This window comes from Boleophthalmus pectinirostris, unplaced genomic scaffold (genome assembly GCF_026225935.1).
Source record: "Boleophthalmus pectinirostris isolate CB_2022bp ecotype Guang Dong unplaced genomic scaffold, ASM2622593v1 HiC_scaffold_18, whole genome shotgun sequence".
Taxonomy (NCBI): domain Eukaryota; kingdom Metazoa; phylum Chordata; class Actinopteri; order Gobiiformes; family Gobiidae; genus Boleophthalmus; species Boleophthalmus pectinirostris.
The window spans coordinates 19,003,420-19,019,203 of record NW_026571133.1 but is presented as its reverse complement, the minus strand read 5'-3'; the positions used below and the strand labels follow the sequence as shown (position 1 = coordinate 19,019,203).

At 37.6% G+C, this 15,784-nt stretch overlaps 2 protein-coding genes across 2 annotated transcripts in view; both read left to right on the top strand.

Annotated features, from left to right (window-relative positions):
- Positions 1-972, top strand: part of LOC129408995 (polypeptide N-acetylgalactosaminyltransferase 18-like) — a 2,680-nt gene extending 1,708 nt beyond the window's left edge. The window contains exons 5-6 of the mRNA XM_055154080.1: positions 415-848; positions 940-972. Of these exons, the coding sequence (XP_055010055.1) occupies positions 415-848; positions 940-972 (467 nt within the window). The remainder of the gene's footprint in view (positions 1-414; positions 849-939) is intronic.
- mybpc1 (myosin binding protein C1) lies at positions 927-15,353 on the top strand. The gene is made up of 28 exons (XM_055153903.1): positions 927-1,044; positions 1,655-1,702; positions 2,341-2,382; positions 2,750-2,791; positions 3,137-3,247; positions 3,335-3,483; positions 3,555-3,672; positions 3,745-3,796; positions 5,922-6,088; positions 6,159-6,291; positions 7,327-7,451; positions 8,040-8,145; positions 8,317-8,483; positions 8,563-8,728; positions 8,806-8,912; positions 8,995-9,131; positions 9,213-9,372; positions 9,645-9,749; positions 9,830-10,018; positions 10,545-10,679; positions 10,795-10,962; positions 11,061-11,149; positions 11,230-11,425; positions 11,537-11,676; positions 11,749-11,908; positions 12,437-12,573; positions 12,767-12,953; positions 15,056-15,353. Exons 1-28 carry the CDS (start codon positions 978-980, stop codon positions 15,151-15,153), a joined length of 3,501 nt encoding a protein of 1,166 aa, XP_055009878.1. The 5' UTR covers positions 927-977; the 3' UTR covers positions 15,154-15,353.
- The last annotated feature ends 431 nt before the right edge of the window (positions 15,354-15,784 follow it).

Sequence of the window (15,784 nt, the reverse complement as noted above, 5' to 3'; positions counted from 1 at the left end):
ACTAGTAACTTGTGACCTGCTAGGAGGAACAACTGTCTTGAGGCGTGATGCTGTCACTACTAAATGTGTTGTGTTTTCATGTGCATGATACTTGACTTATCACACTAAATATGATGCCAATTTAAGATGGAAAGATTTTCCCCACTTGTGTTATTGATTATACTATTATCATACTACACACACACACACACACACACACACACATGTATATAAACAAAAACAAAATAAACACAAGCCGGTAAATTTTTCCCTCTGAAATCCATTTATTGTATATTTAATGACCAGACAGCTGTCAAGAAACTACCCAATAATGATAGACATACAGCCTAATGCTATCTGGCCATTAAATACTAGCACAAAGCAAGCATTGTATTGCCATGCTGCAGTATCTTTGCTTGCTGCTTGCTGCTCCAGCTTGGCGCTTTGTCTGCTGTACAGAGCCCATAACAGAGGCCGTAGCTGAAGCAGTAACTGAGGCCGTAACCGAAGTAACAGAGGCCGTAACCGAAGTAACAGAGGCTGTAACCGAAGTAACAGAGGTCGTAACCGAAGTAACAGAGGCCGTAACCGAAGTAACAGAGGCCGTAACCGAAGTAACAGAGGCCGTAGCTGAAGCAGTAACAGAGGCCAAAACCGAAGTAACAGAGGCCGTAACCGAAGTAACAGAGGCCATAGCTGAAGCAGTAACAGAGGCCAAAACCGAAGTAACAGAGGCCATAGCTGAAGCAGTAACAGAGGCCAAAACCGAAGTAACAGAGGCCATGACTGAAGTAACAGAGGCCATAACTGAAGTAACAGAGGCCATGACTGAAGTAACAGAGGCCATAACTGAGACCATAACAGAGGTGGTAACAGAGGGGAAAGAGCCAGTAGAGACTGATGAGAGGAAACCAGAGCCCTCAGAGCCTTTAGCTGTAGCTCAGGAGCCAAGCCCCACAGAGAATGGCTCTGTCCAGCCTCAGTGTGGTGTGAAGGGGATGAAAGAGGCAGAGGCTCCTGGCTCAGCAGTAAAGGAGGAGAGTTCTGTCTCTTCCCCACCCATGGGTAAGTAAACCACTATCAGTCTCTTGTGTCTCCTGATCCCGCATGTTTAATTAAACAGATTTATAATACTAATGTAGAAACTATGCCTGACCTGCACCTTACCTGTATACTCTCCGTATTTGCTTAATGTGTCTCCACTAACACCACTCACCCCTGATTTGGCTTGGGCTTCATAAGAATGCAAACAGTCCATGACCTTTTTACCAGTTACTTAAAGCAAATCTTATACTAAACACATATTTCAAGGGGAAAGATTGATTTAACTTGTAGTTGGGTTGTTTTGCCTACCTTAAGGTCAAAAAAGGAAAACATTATGCTTTATTTAATTATATCAGTTATTGATGTCTCCCACACATCTGTGTACATGTGCAAAACATGTGTATGAAACATTAGCCACAAGAATATGTTATAATGCCAACTTACAGTCTTATACAGTCGTATAATCTATATTCAGGTTTGAAGTGAGAGTTTCATTGTTTGAATGGTTTACTTTTAATATTTCTGTATGAGAGCTGCATGTTGTGTGTTGCATGTGTGATCAATGGGCCACTGTGTCTTCTATGATGGGCGTGTTAGGTGCGTCTAGCTGTCAATCAAACCTTTATTGCAGGTGATGATGCTCCTGCAGCCACTAGCCCCTCCCCAACATCCCCAGCAGGTTGGTACCAATACGATACCTCAAAAGCTCCTATTGTGACATTACTGGGGTACTCTTTTATTGTAATAGCCTACATACTTCAACTGGAATTTCCTCTGGTGAATGTTAAGGTTTGATGTATGTTACCACTCAGACATACATCATAAGCATGTGTGATTTAAACACAGCAAACCTGTAACTCTCAGATATGGAAGTAATTTCACTCCATATTACAGAATGCGTGCAAAATACATACAAAGATATTTATTTTGTGAATGCTTGTGTGCTGATTTTTTCCTGCTTGCCAACCTCTAATAATCTTTTTTACAGATTTCCTAAAGATGTTTCGCTAAAAGTATTATCTATTACATTTTCAGGGCTGGAGGAATAATTTTGCTGATGGTCTCATGTTACATCAAAAAATTATATTTAATATTGAAAATTGAGTCTGTCACCATAAAGAATTAACATCTTTCACTCTCAAGCCTTGATGTGAATAGTTTTAGTAAACAGGAAAGTCCAATCCAACAAAATTCAGTGCAATAATTTGTATTTGAAACAGCATACATGCTTGTTTTATCCTTGGATAAGCCAAGCAAATCTCTTAAATACTCCGGTAATCCTGATTAACATCAATGATAATTTTGCTTTCTTCACAGAAGATGCCAGTTCAGTCAAGAAAGTGTCCGTTGATCTGCCTAGTAAGAGCCCTCTGTTAAATCCTGGCACTGTTTTAGTACTTATCAACAAACTGAGCCACGCCTGAAACAACAAAACGTGTGTCTAGTCCTAAACCAGATTTAGATCCTAGTTCTCATTTTCTAACCTGTTAACATGCATCGGTTGGAGACGTCTAAACATTCTAGAATCCTAAAAACCCAAATATAGTTAGGAGAAGTTGTTAAATATCATAAAATACAACATTACTTGAATTTGTAATAACAGAATTGTTAGATTCATGACAAGATTTAACTGCTTGAAGGTTTAACCCCACGAGTGTTTGTTTGCTTTAGTGGACTTTACAGTAATATTTCTTACAATATGCTGTAAATTTCTCTCTTTGTTTAGATGATAGTGCTCCTGTGCCAGCAAAGGAGAGAAAGGACTCAGGTAATAAAGTGGTAGTAAAAACAGTCTATGTTTCAGGAGCACTTTGGAACAACACCATCTGCTGTATTTTAATGTAATGGGTGATGCTGAAGATGAAATGTGTTTTCATTTTGAAGGTTTTTAAAATCATTTTGGTTTTTATGTGGCTTTATGAAAGGTGCTGCTGTGAAATGTATATATATATATGTTCCAAGTGGGATACTGTCATATTGTTTTTAACCATTTATTGAATTATCTTTGATAACATTTGCAGAAAAATGGCAAAGGTGGGTTGACTATTTTAATTGATATTTTGTGCAACGTTGAGTCAAAAATGTTTTTATTTTTTTCTTTCTAACTGAGCAGTGTGGTCTTTGGGAGAGGGCCAGGCCCCAGAGGAACTTGAAAAGCCCGTCGACAGCCCTCCACTGTCCACTCTGCTCATAGAGAAACCACAGAGCGGCACTGTGCCTGTGGGTGAGTACAGCAGAAGAAATGGTTACATACAATATACACACTACTACTTTTATCTCCCACTGACAACATACGAATATCTGTTCAAAGGAGGAGACATTACCTTTGTTGCTAAAGTGGAAGCTAAAGATCTTCTCCGAAAGCCAACTATCAAGTGGTTCAAGGGAAAATGGATGGATCTTGCCAGCAAGACCGGAAAGCATTTACAGCTGAAAGAAACCTTTGACAGGGTTACAAAGGTACACCACAAAAATTACCTACAGTATGTGAGTGTTTGTTCATCTTTATGAGATATGGTTGTTCCTGACAGATACATACATTTGAGATGCACATCATAAAAGCCAAAGAGAACTATGCTGGGAACTACAGATGTGAGGTCACCTACAAGGACAAGTTTGACAGCTGTTCTTTTGACTTAGAGATTAAAGGTTTGTCAAATGCATTAAAGGCAGTGAAATATTGACCCTCACTCCTGTTCACTTACTGTGTTTCTTTTGCAGAAACTGAACAGAGCTCCCAAAACATTGACATTCGCTCAGCTTTTAAACGGAGGTAAAATGAAATACATTTAAAGCTAAAGATAACTAAACAGCCTTTCTCAATTTTATAAACATATATAATGTTCAGTTTATTTTTTATGTTATTAAATTGAAGAAAGTAGTTGGAGCTATATAAATCAAGCCATCCAATCAACCTAATATATTTTAATGAAAGGCCATCTCTTGCTTTTCAGATCTACCATCAAACAATGTGCATTGAAAGCAATGCAAAGCATCCCAGTTTGGCAACATTAGCACATTGTTAATGTAGCATAATGTTGACTGAACATTGCAGAAACACTGTGCAAAAATGTGACTGGGAGCGCTCTGAGTCTTACACAACTCACAGTTTCAGCCTGAAAAGACAGTTGCAGTTTTGTGCAAGTCCCAACTGTGTTAGCCTCACAAGCTAATGTACAGTTGGCCTCAGAGCGGGTGCTTTGTGCTGTTCTTTAGACATTGTTTTGTAGTGCCTGTATGTGCCTCTGATTAAGTCTTCATTAATCTCTTCTTGTTAACAACAGCAGTGAAGGACAAGAAGATGCAGGAGAGCTTGACTTTAGTGGTCTTCTTAAACATAGGTGAGAATCACAGCCAGATATGAGTGGATTTTTATTTTTCAGTATTTTTTACTTTTGTTGTTTGTGTTTTTGTTATTTTTGTCCTAAATACAATACATGTTTTTTGTTTTTTTTTTAAATCTTGAAATATCAGGTAGTTTGTTAAACAATGTATATTATTATAATGGTGTAAAGACAAATGCGTTTCTGCAGAACCATTCACATTTTTGTTATGGCCCAATAGGTTTACTGTAAGACGACAGAGAAAGTTTAACCCCTTAATTATACATTTACTTTGGGCTTGTCTCTTCTTCTCCCCTACATATTCAGACATCAAAGGTTAGTAGAGTGAAAACCATAAGTATTTAAGATATTAGACCTTACTGCGGTGAGTAATCCCGTAGAGTCCCCAGCATGACATAATGTAGCTGTAGCAATCGGACACGCAAGAGTGTTGGCCTCCTGTAGTACGGTAACACTTCATTTGGATACAGCATTCCTACTTGGTCTGCCCTCCATCAGGAATGATGGAAATGGACTTGTGTCATAAAAGCTGAATGAACTTCATTGGATTATGGATTTCATCACATACATGACACAGAGTGCACCATTTTGAATCATTCCTGAGATGGAAGGGCCTCAAGGAATGATGCTGTTAAATAGTGTTACTGCTACTTTGTCATTATTATTTCATTTTAGAAATGTATAAGACAAACCTGTTTGTTTTTAAGCTTCTTGACTATTGCCTGAAAATAAACAAATGAAAAACATCTATTCAAAACTAAGTTAGCTTTTTGCTTTTCAGCCTTCAACTTTTTAGACATTTGGGAAAATGTCTAATTTTAAAGAGCTGAATGTTTTAAACCAATTGTGCTGTGCATGACCTGTCTTCATTTTCATTACTTTGATACAACTAATGTAGTTTATAGATAATTTCATCTAACACTGTCAGAGCGTCTCTGAAGTGATCACTCAACCAACAACAAACAAAGGGATGGGCCGCTTCAAGAGCTTAAAAGACATGTCATTTATTCATTTCAGTATATTTGTTGCAGGTTATTATTTCTGTCCCTGCATGCTACATTTAATTACACACACTTCCTGTATAACATTGTGTTTAATTACACCAAAAAAAATGGTGTCTGCTCCTGTGTGCATTGATATGTTATTTTTTCTTATGCATAGATCTATCTAAAATTTAAGAGAGATGACCCATCATACCTTACTTTCATGCACAGATGCATGCTATATCAATCTTGATAAACTTAAGCAACCAAATGTTTACTTATGTCCCATAACACCACAGTGGGTCTGTTTCATAATTTTTTTCTGCTGGAAAGGCATTAAAACAAGCAAAAGAATTAACCCACTTCAAACATATCTGCCTCATTTTTTGATCAAAGGCCGCTTTCCATGCCCATCTCTTTGTGTGACATGTCCTGAGGAACAAAACTATTAATTTAACTTTGAATTACCATATTACAATCTTAACATGTAGCAGAATATTTCCACAGGACATGTCGCAAAAAACTGCTATTGCTCTTGCCCTCACACTCTGACCTTATTTGGGACCACCAGGGAGCCTAAACAACAGGACGACACCCCAGAGGTAGACGTTTGGGAGATCCTAAAAAATGCACGCCCAGATGAGTATGAGAAGATTGCATTTATGTATGGCATCACAGATCTGAGAGGTCTGCTACGAAGGTTGAAGAAAATACCCAAAGAGGAGAAGAAGAGCGAAGGTGCATGTTTTATATCATTTTTACCTATACATTTTCCTCCTCTCTAACTTTGTTTATTTATGTATTTTAGCATTTGCTAAGAAGTTGGAACCATCCTATCAGGTAGATAAAGGAGGGAAGATTCGCCTTGTGGTGGATTTAGCTGACCCCACGGTTGATCTGAAGTGGTACAAGAATGGACAAGAAATCAGACCAACTCCCAAGTATGTGACATAGTATCAGTGTGTCTCACTCAAATGAATGAACATTTTAATAAAATGACATTCATTTATGGGGAAAAGGCATTGCTCTTGCACTGCCATTAAATGTTTCATTTTGTTTCTAAAAGACAATGGTTCACATGTAAATAAAGCAAACGTAAACTTGAATATTTTACATACTTATTATATATTAGCCAAATAGCACTGAAACCACACATAATGTTTAATCTATTAATTGCACTGTGAACCATTGGTGGTTGATATCCAGTTGACTGTGGGTTTATAATGTCATTATGTGTTTACTTGATGTCATCCTTTGCATAGGAAAAGGTATTACCTTCTTCACAGGTCTTTAACCTGGCTTGGCTTTGTGACAGTGGGTGGCAAAATGGTGATGGATAAATTTAGCAACAACATCAGCCAATGAACTCAGTGAACATGAACATTTGTTATGACATTTGTTATGAACTGTGGATTAAAATGAGGTCTTGCACTCTCATAATCTATTTATATCATAAAAAAAAGAAAGTGGTTTCACTTCATACTCAAACTTTAAATGCCTTTGTCACATCAGGACTCTGTAAAAATCATAATTTAAAAGGCCATCTACATAAGTACACCATCACCGTCTGCCACACCCTGTTCAAACTCATGCAGTGCTAAAGCCATTTGGGAGGTTTCTACTGTTTTCTGGTCCGGCCCTCTTGAACACAGGGTTCTGCTTTTGTTGTTGGCAACCACATTCATACTGTACCCCTCCAGGCATGATGTGTCTGTCTTTTTGTTTATTTATCATATATCATGGTGCTCCTTCCTGTCTGCCATAATTACTTCCTGTTCTCTGTGACCCGGCACGTTGTGGCTCCCTGCTGACTTAAAGTCAAAGGAAGTAAGTCCATCAGCACTGTATATTTCCATGTTTGTCTCATATATTTTGTTATAATCTTTAGTAAGTCATTCCATATCACTAACCTAATTACAATTGTATATATTGTTCTAATTATGTTATGGCTGCACTCATAATAATGTGAATTTTAGGTATATCTTTGAGCATAAAGGCACACAAAGGATTATGGTCATCAACAACTGCACCATGAATGACGATGCAGCCTACTCTGTGGCTGCAGGAGATGAGAAGTGCAGCACTGAGCTGTTTGTTAAAGGTATTAGACTTTTTACTGTGATTATTAGAATGTACATGTAAGTAGGCCTGTCATGATAAGAAATTTTGAATTTATTCTATGTTAGATCATGCAATAAATAAATAGCAGGATACAGCATTTAAATAGTCTCAGGTCCATAATGAGACATAGAAGGCCATAGTTTCAATTTCTAGCGCTCAAAATAACCAAAATTGTCAAATTTGTACAAAGAAAAAGTAACAATGATAAATATTGAGATCTAATATATATTAGTCCAGCATTCATATATTGAACTGTAAGTTGATATAGTAATTATTGTGATGTAGGGTTGTGCTAGACCTGTGCATCCAACTATATTTAAATCAAGTTTCATTTTAATGGTGATTACTATTATTGACCATTTGCAAATATAGTAATTGGAAAAAAAACAACAAATATAATTCTCTTCTGAATGATATGGAAGCACATTCTGCTTTTTCTGTTAATATTGTAGCTTTTGAAAATATCAATAATAACACATGCTAATAAATGATAAGTCTCTGCAGGTTAACTTTTGTATGAATACAATTCAGTAAACATAAATAAATTACTTATTGATTTTTTTTTTAGAGCTGCCAGTTAAGATTATAAAAAGTCTTGATCCAGTGAAGACTACTGTAAATGAGCGAATTGAACTGGAGTGTGAGGTGTCCGAGGAGGGTGCTCAGGTGAAATGGTGAGATACGGACCTAATGGACAGTCGAATATGAACAAAAATCACTTTAAAGATTTAAGGATTTATTCTGAAGATAGTAGAATGAATCTGTGAACTGGAAATATGTGATATTTGACAGATATTAGATCCCCCCCCATAAAACGTGCTCTATTATATTATTATTATTGTCAGGATGAAGAATGGTGTTGAAGTCCCAACAGGAGTGCGTTCCAGATATCGAGTAAAGTGTGAAGGCACTAAACACTATTTGGTGATTGATGATGCCTCCAGGGACGATACAGGGACATACTCTGTCATGGCCACTGGGGGCACTTCTGAGTGTCATGTGCAGGTTGACTGTAAGTGACATATATTTTATATTTTATATTTACAAGTTGTAACAAATTGTTCTCTATAGTTTGTGTGTTTTTATTACAGTGAAACCCCTTAAGATCTTCCAGGACCTGCAGGATATAACCGTAAGGCTGGGGCAGCCAATTAAGCTGCATTGTGAGATATACCCAGGCAATGTACCAGGCCGTTGGTACAGAAATGGACAACTGATTCAGCCCAATGACCGCATCAATATTATTCACAGAAACAAGTAAATAATATTACAGAAAAAATATAGAAAAAAATATGTGAAATCATGTTTTTTATATTTTACCTTTTCCTTCTCAGAATCCATCGACTGGAAATTGAATCTTGCTCCCTGCATGATGCTGGAGATTACACATTTGTGCCCGAGGGATATTCTCAAAGCCTCTCTGCCAAAGTTCATATCATTGGTACAGTCACACACATTTTCATTTATAATAATAGAGAAATATGTACTGGAATTGCTATTACATTTCATTTCTATTTTTTCAGACCCACCAAGAGTTCATCTGGACAGTTTGAATTTTCCAGACAACACAGTGGTTATTGTAGCAGGAAACAAACTTCGACTGGAGATTCCCATCAGTGGTGAACCAGCACCCAGGGTGGTGTGGATGAAGGGTGAAAGGGTGAGGCCTTGTCTGGTCTTTTCTGAAAAACATTTTAAGTTTTGTTAAAATCCGAAAATCCTGTCTTCTTGGATATCATAGGTCATTCTTGAGTCTGGTCATCGTGTTAGGGCAGAGACTTATGGAGACCAGACCAGTTTGACGATTGATATCACGGAGCGTGACGACACTGGAAACTACAAGATAGTTCTCCAGAATGAAGCTGGGGAAGCCACCGCCAGTGTCAAAATCAAAGTTGTTGGTAAAATACCCTCATGTTCTATTGTATAAAAGCTTGTTTTTTTATCAAAAAAGACAAAATAATTTAAAGTTTTGTTATAGTCAGATTTCTTTATATATACCCATAATTGTTGGTGATGGGGAAAAAAAAACTTTATTTGCTTCCATCAATTTACCAGGGAAGTAATTATTTTTATTGTTATTATTATTATTATTATTTTTTTTCATCAATAGTTTTCTGGTTAAAGATACTTTTAGTGACATAAACAATTCATGGATGGTTCTTGTCTGCAGACATACCTGATGCTCCGGATGCTCCATTGGTTCCAGTTGTAGGTGGTGATTGGTGTTCGATGACATGGGAACCTCCCAAATATGATGGAGGTTCCCCTATATTAGGTAATAATACTGTAGCCTATTGATAATAACAATTGTTAACATTTAAAGGCAAGTAATAGCTGTTTTATTTATATACAAAGGCTACTTCATTGAACGAAAGAAGAAACAGAGCTCAAGATGGATGAGACTAAATTTTGACTTGATCAAAGAAACGTGTTTTGAGCCAAAGAAGATGATTGAGGGTGTGCCTTATGAAGTGAGGGTCTTTGCTGTCAACGCCATAGGCATATCCAAGCCCAGTGAGCCATCAAAAGCCTTTGTTCCCCTGGGTAAGCAAAGGTCTTGAATAGGCTTAGCTGTCTAAACATTTATATTTTAAGCTGCTGATGTTCTGAGAAAAAGCTCTATATAATGCTCTAGACTGCTTGTCTACTGTAGCTGTTGTTTTACAAGAATTTGCAGATTTCCATTCTTAATGATGGTTGGCTGCATGTGTGATCTGCCCTTGGAGCCCCAGCGACACAGCTGTTCATCAGCATACCGCACCATCCCAAGCATTCTGACTGTGACCTCTACTAGGCAGACTGGAGCTTTAGGGGATATTAAATATGTCTTTATAATGGCTGCCAAAGCATCTATGGATTAGAGGTTTAGAAGAACAGGTCTGCCAGAGGCTCCAATAGGAGTTAAATATGATTCAGAACACTGGAATAGACAATAGGTTGGACTAATGAGACACAGCGACATACCAGCCAGAAACACTCACAGCTTTTTCATGTGTTCATGGCATTACAAAAAAACTGAGGAGTTGTAGGTATGACTCCTAAAAGATTCAATCCTTTCTCTTGTTTGCAGCTGTGACCAGTGAACCCACTATGCTGGTGGTTGATGATGTCACTGATAACTCAGTCACTCTGAAATGGCGCCCACCTGAAACCATTGGAGCCGCTGGTCTGGATGGATATTTAGTGGAGTATTGCTTGGAAGGAAGTAAGAATAATCTTTTGCAATGGGACCTATATTAAAACATATGTACATATCCATGCTAAAGTTATAAAATGCAGCTAATTCACAATATAATGTTCTGGTTCTATTCCCTCTACAGCTGATGAGTGGATTCCTGCTAACAAAGAATTAATCGAGAAGACCAAGTACACCATCACAGGGTTAAAACCAGACTCTAAAATTTTAGTACGTGTTAAAGCCATCAATAAAGCTGGGGCTAGTGCCCCAAAAACCATTCAACACTCTATACTAGTCAAAGAGGTCATTGGTAAGTTTGTTAACTTATTGATAATAAACATTATTAAGCTAATTCCATTTTAGAAAATGTGTATGCCACAAAATGGATTTCATGTTATCTTTTTTAAGAACCACCAAAAATCCGTGTGCCACGCCACCTCAAGCAAACATACACCCGCAGAGTGGGAGAGGCAGTTAACCTTGTTGTCCCATTTATGGTAATGTAACTGTTTAATTGATCATATCTTCACCATAATTCACATCAACTACTGTAACAAAGTTAAATGTTTTTTTTTAGGGTAAACCCAGGCCAAAGGTCACTTGGCTAAAGGAAGGCAAGCCCATTGAACCAACTCATGTAAGCATTCGCAACACTGACAGTGACAGCATCATCTTCATCCGCAAAGCGGAACGCAGCCACTCTGGAAAGTATGATATGAAAGTGCAGGTTGACAATCATGTGGACACAGCTGTCATTGACATTCAAATAGTAGGTAAGGAAATTAAATTTGTTTTGTCAAAATCAATCAAAAATGGTTTAGAAACTGTATAAAAATGTTTATATTTAAATATCGTCTACTTACATAGTGTTTTCTGATTTTCAGACCTACCAGGACCTCCTCAGTCTGTGATAATTGAAGATGTCTGGGGAGGAAATGTAGCTCTTGTCTGGACACCACCGAAAGACAATGGAAATGCACCAATAACTGGCTATACTATTCAAAAGGCAGACACAAAAACTATGGTAAAATTTAAATCTTTTGAAAAAATCAAATCAGTTGGTTTATAGAGACTCAAACTTTTTTTTGTCTCTTAGGAGTGGTACACATGCATTGAGCATTACCATCGCACCTGCATTACCATCACAGAGCTTGTGGTCGGGAATGAGTATTACTTCAGGGTCTTCTCTGAGAATATGTGCGGTCTGAGCGAATCAGCCACTCAAACGAAGAAGAGTGCCCTCATTATGAAAGAAGGTACAGCTCTCTCTCTCTCTCTATGATATGATATATAAGCTCTAAAAGGCCTAACTACTATATCCAAACAGAGAAGACATGTAATTTAATAATTTAATTGAATATTGTTATTTTGACCCATTGAGATGTATTGAGATGCATACTGAAGTGTGAGAAGTGTTTCCTGTTGCATGCCTTCATGTTACTCCTTTCCTTTTTATCTCAGTGTGATAATTATCATGTAAGGATTGTATTACTTTGAAACTAATTGAGGGAAACATTATTTGTTTAATATGTTTTTGTTATTTCATGTTTTAAATATTAAGTCTTTTTACAGCTGGTTTGAAGGTACTGTCAGTGATGTTTTCCACCCCACAGTGAGTGTCAAGCACTGACTGACAGGCCCTTAAACAATGATGTTGCAATCTCAGCTGATAATGAATGAACACAAATCATTGTCTTTCCCTCATCACATAGGGAGATTCCCACATGATACAGCTCAGCGCCAGTATCATGCACAACCCCACTCCTTTACCCTTCCCCCCACAGGCATGCAGCTCAAAATTCCCGAGTACAATGACCATGACTTTAAGGAGGCGCCCAAGTTTACCCAGCCACTGATCAACACGTTTGCCATCGCCGGATACAACACCACTCTAAACTGTAGTGTCCGTGCCAACCCAAGGGTAGGTGGTGTGCTGTGTAGACCTCCAGATAAAATCAGGTAACATCATACTGTACAGTCATGTAAAACCTGTAAAATAATTAATAACATATTATCATTATTTGTATTCAATTCTAATGTAATCAACAATATCTGGAAAATCTAATTTTATTAATAATATAGTGAATACTTTTTTAAATTATCTTTAACTGTAGCCCAAAGTGATCTGGATGAAGAATAAAATAACCATCCTAGATGATCCTCGCTACCGTATGTTCAGTAACCAAGGCGTCTGCACACTGGAGATCAGGAAGCCCAGTCCCTATGATGGCGGGATGTACACCTGTAAGGCCATCAATGACCTTGGAGAGGCGCAGGTTGACTGCAAACTGGAGGTCAAAGGTCAGTGCAAACTAGAAAACTCTTTTCAGTTTCAGTCATTGTCACTTATTACTGAGACTGGTTTCCCAAATCCCTCTTTCTAGTTTTGACTTTCTGTTATGGATTAGTTGCTTCATTCAGATAAATATATTTTATGGTACTGGGGATAGCAGGCGCTTCTAATGTTTAAAAAGGATAATACAGTTTGTTCTTCTTTCACCAGAGATTTCAAAACAAAGAAAAATAAAGAATGCCATGATATCATGTTCTTCTTTTTTTTTTACGGTATAAGTGCAACATTTGATCATGTTTACTCTCCCTGGAGACAATGCACAGTGACATGTTTAAAACCAAAATACTGTGCTCAGTACTTTGTAAAGCCCATATTGTGAGCAGCCATACAAGTTTAGTTTGGGAAAGCAGGTCTTGATAAGTCATGCAGTAGTAAAACCAATGGCGTGGACGTATACTGCAAGCTGTGCTTCCGTAAGTATTGAGCACTATTGCACATATGCGTCATCAGTAATTTGTTCATGTGTGTGAAGTGAACATAATCTCTGGAGGACCTTTACCACTGCAGGTTTATCCCTCTGTTTTCCAGTCCATCCAGTCATCTTGTCCATCATGACTACACTGAATATTTGAGTCACTCCTCCATAGGCATAACATATAGACCTGTGGTGTCCCTGTGTTTCAAATGACTGTAATGTCTGTGCACAGTAACTCCTCATTTAAAGAGTTCAGTAACTCAGTGGACTCCCTGGTGCACACATATAACACCATGTAAACATTTTGTTAACCCCTCTTCTTTTCTTTCTCCCTCAGTCCAAACTCAAGAATTGTGAATGTATGTTCTCATATAAGGTAAGCTTTCATATGGTCCGGGCATATGAAGCTTATGTCATTCATTATGCATTGTTCAATCAGAATATAACTTCACTTTCCCTGGTTGGTGGCAGCGTATTTATGGTCATGAAATGAGACATAAGATCTTAGTGTAATCTTACTACTAATAAAATGTGCATGAAACATTATTAGAACAGCTAGCCAGCTTTAATGCCTCTGGAACCTTTGGAAACTAAACATCAATAGTGTGGATATCAGAGACTACCTCATGTATTTTATGGCGCTTCTAAGGTAAGTCTGTTCAACAGCTAACCTTTTCTTTTGCATAAAAGCAGCCGCAAAGTTTTTGCTTTTTAAATACATGACATGCTAACACCACACTTTCCCCTATTTGTAAACTTGTCAATCAGTTGTGAATGTTGAGAAGTCATATCTCCATTCATAGCTTTTGCTTGTTGTGATCAAATAATGGTGCATTTTATTTTAATAGATTTGCCCTCTTCAGTGGCTTTGCATTGCATATTAGTTAAAGCAGCAATGTCTCATAATTTGCCATAGTTCTACAAACTGTGTCCCAATTCCATTTTCCCTACCCATTAAGTATGGGTGACTTTACATAATAGTTATTTATTATTGTATCTCATAGACTGTATATTTAAATGGACATAGCTAATTCGCTAGCCGGTAGGTACCAAATGGAAAGTGTTCATGGAGGCACTTTCAGCTCCTTCAACTCTGTTTCCAATTGACTTGATGATGGTATCTTAAAATTAACATATTAACCTGCTGTATGTAAATGGTAAATGGTCACATTTTTCTATAGCGCTTTTCCACCTTCAAGGCACTCAAAGCACGTGATCATGATACGTAATTTTGCTATTTTGTACAAGAATAAATTCCCATTCCTAATATGAACCTGGCTCCAAATTTGCTTCTGTAACTGCTGTCCTCGTGAGCTTCATTTAACTGGAGCTGAACCATATGGGTGACATCACTATCCCTTAGTCCACTTCTTTATACAGTCTAGGTTGTATCTAAACTAAACTAAACTGCAGTATACACATACACTGACTAGTATTAATAATCATGTGGTTACAGCTCATATTGTTCGGAATTAGGACACGATTTGATTTAGCAATTGTGTGCATCTTCAGTTTGTGCGATTTTGTGCATCGGGTTTGTCCTATTGTCCAGTTTTTCTTTTTTCTGTTTTCTTATTCTTCTTCCCAACTCCTTCTCCAAAAGCGGTTTTATGATGATCTGTCCATTGTTTTCAGGAGGATTCACCTTTTATGAGCTCATGCATCGTGGAGTGCCACTACACTTGATCGACAAGTACATGAACGAGGCAAAGATTGTTGAGCAGGAGAAGTAGATGCACTGTGCAATTAGACACTTTGTCAACTCCCATTCTACCCCAGCAATGTCATTGATGTGGACATCTCATTATCCTAAAGCGATGAAGAAACAGGGGCTAGGCTGCAAATAAGGGGCTTCTTCCAACTCAAGACTGTCAGACATCAGCTGTGTGCAAAACATAAATATTGTAAATGCCCCCAAAAGCAAGAATTTATACCTTTTTGTTTATAAATTAAAAGAATCACACCGTATATGCCCCACTTAAATTATATTAAATTCATTTACAAATACTGACATCGAAGATAATGGAAAAGCTTTTGACTGGTTAAGATTAGGTCAGTGTGGGTGCGGGGATGCGTGGGAGACTGGGCTGTGGTATAATTGTTTGCAGATTGTGTGCCATTTTGTTACCACTGCAAATGTATAACATTGTTTATTGGCCTTTGGAGTTTTAAAATGTGTTAGTTCAGGAATGTATTGACATTCTCATACACATTGTAAGCTAAAAACCTGCACATATACCAGTTGTGTGGTTTGTTGTGGCTGGCATTAAGTAAAGTAATGGTGATGATATGTAAGAAAATAGAGCTTTGTGAGAACTTCTTTAGGCTTTGTTAAATAGGCTGTAGGCCTACAATGGGTTGAGT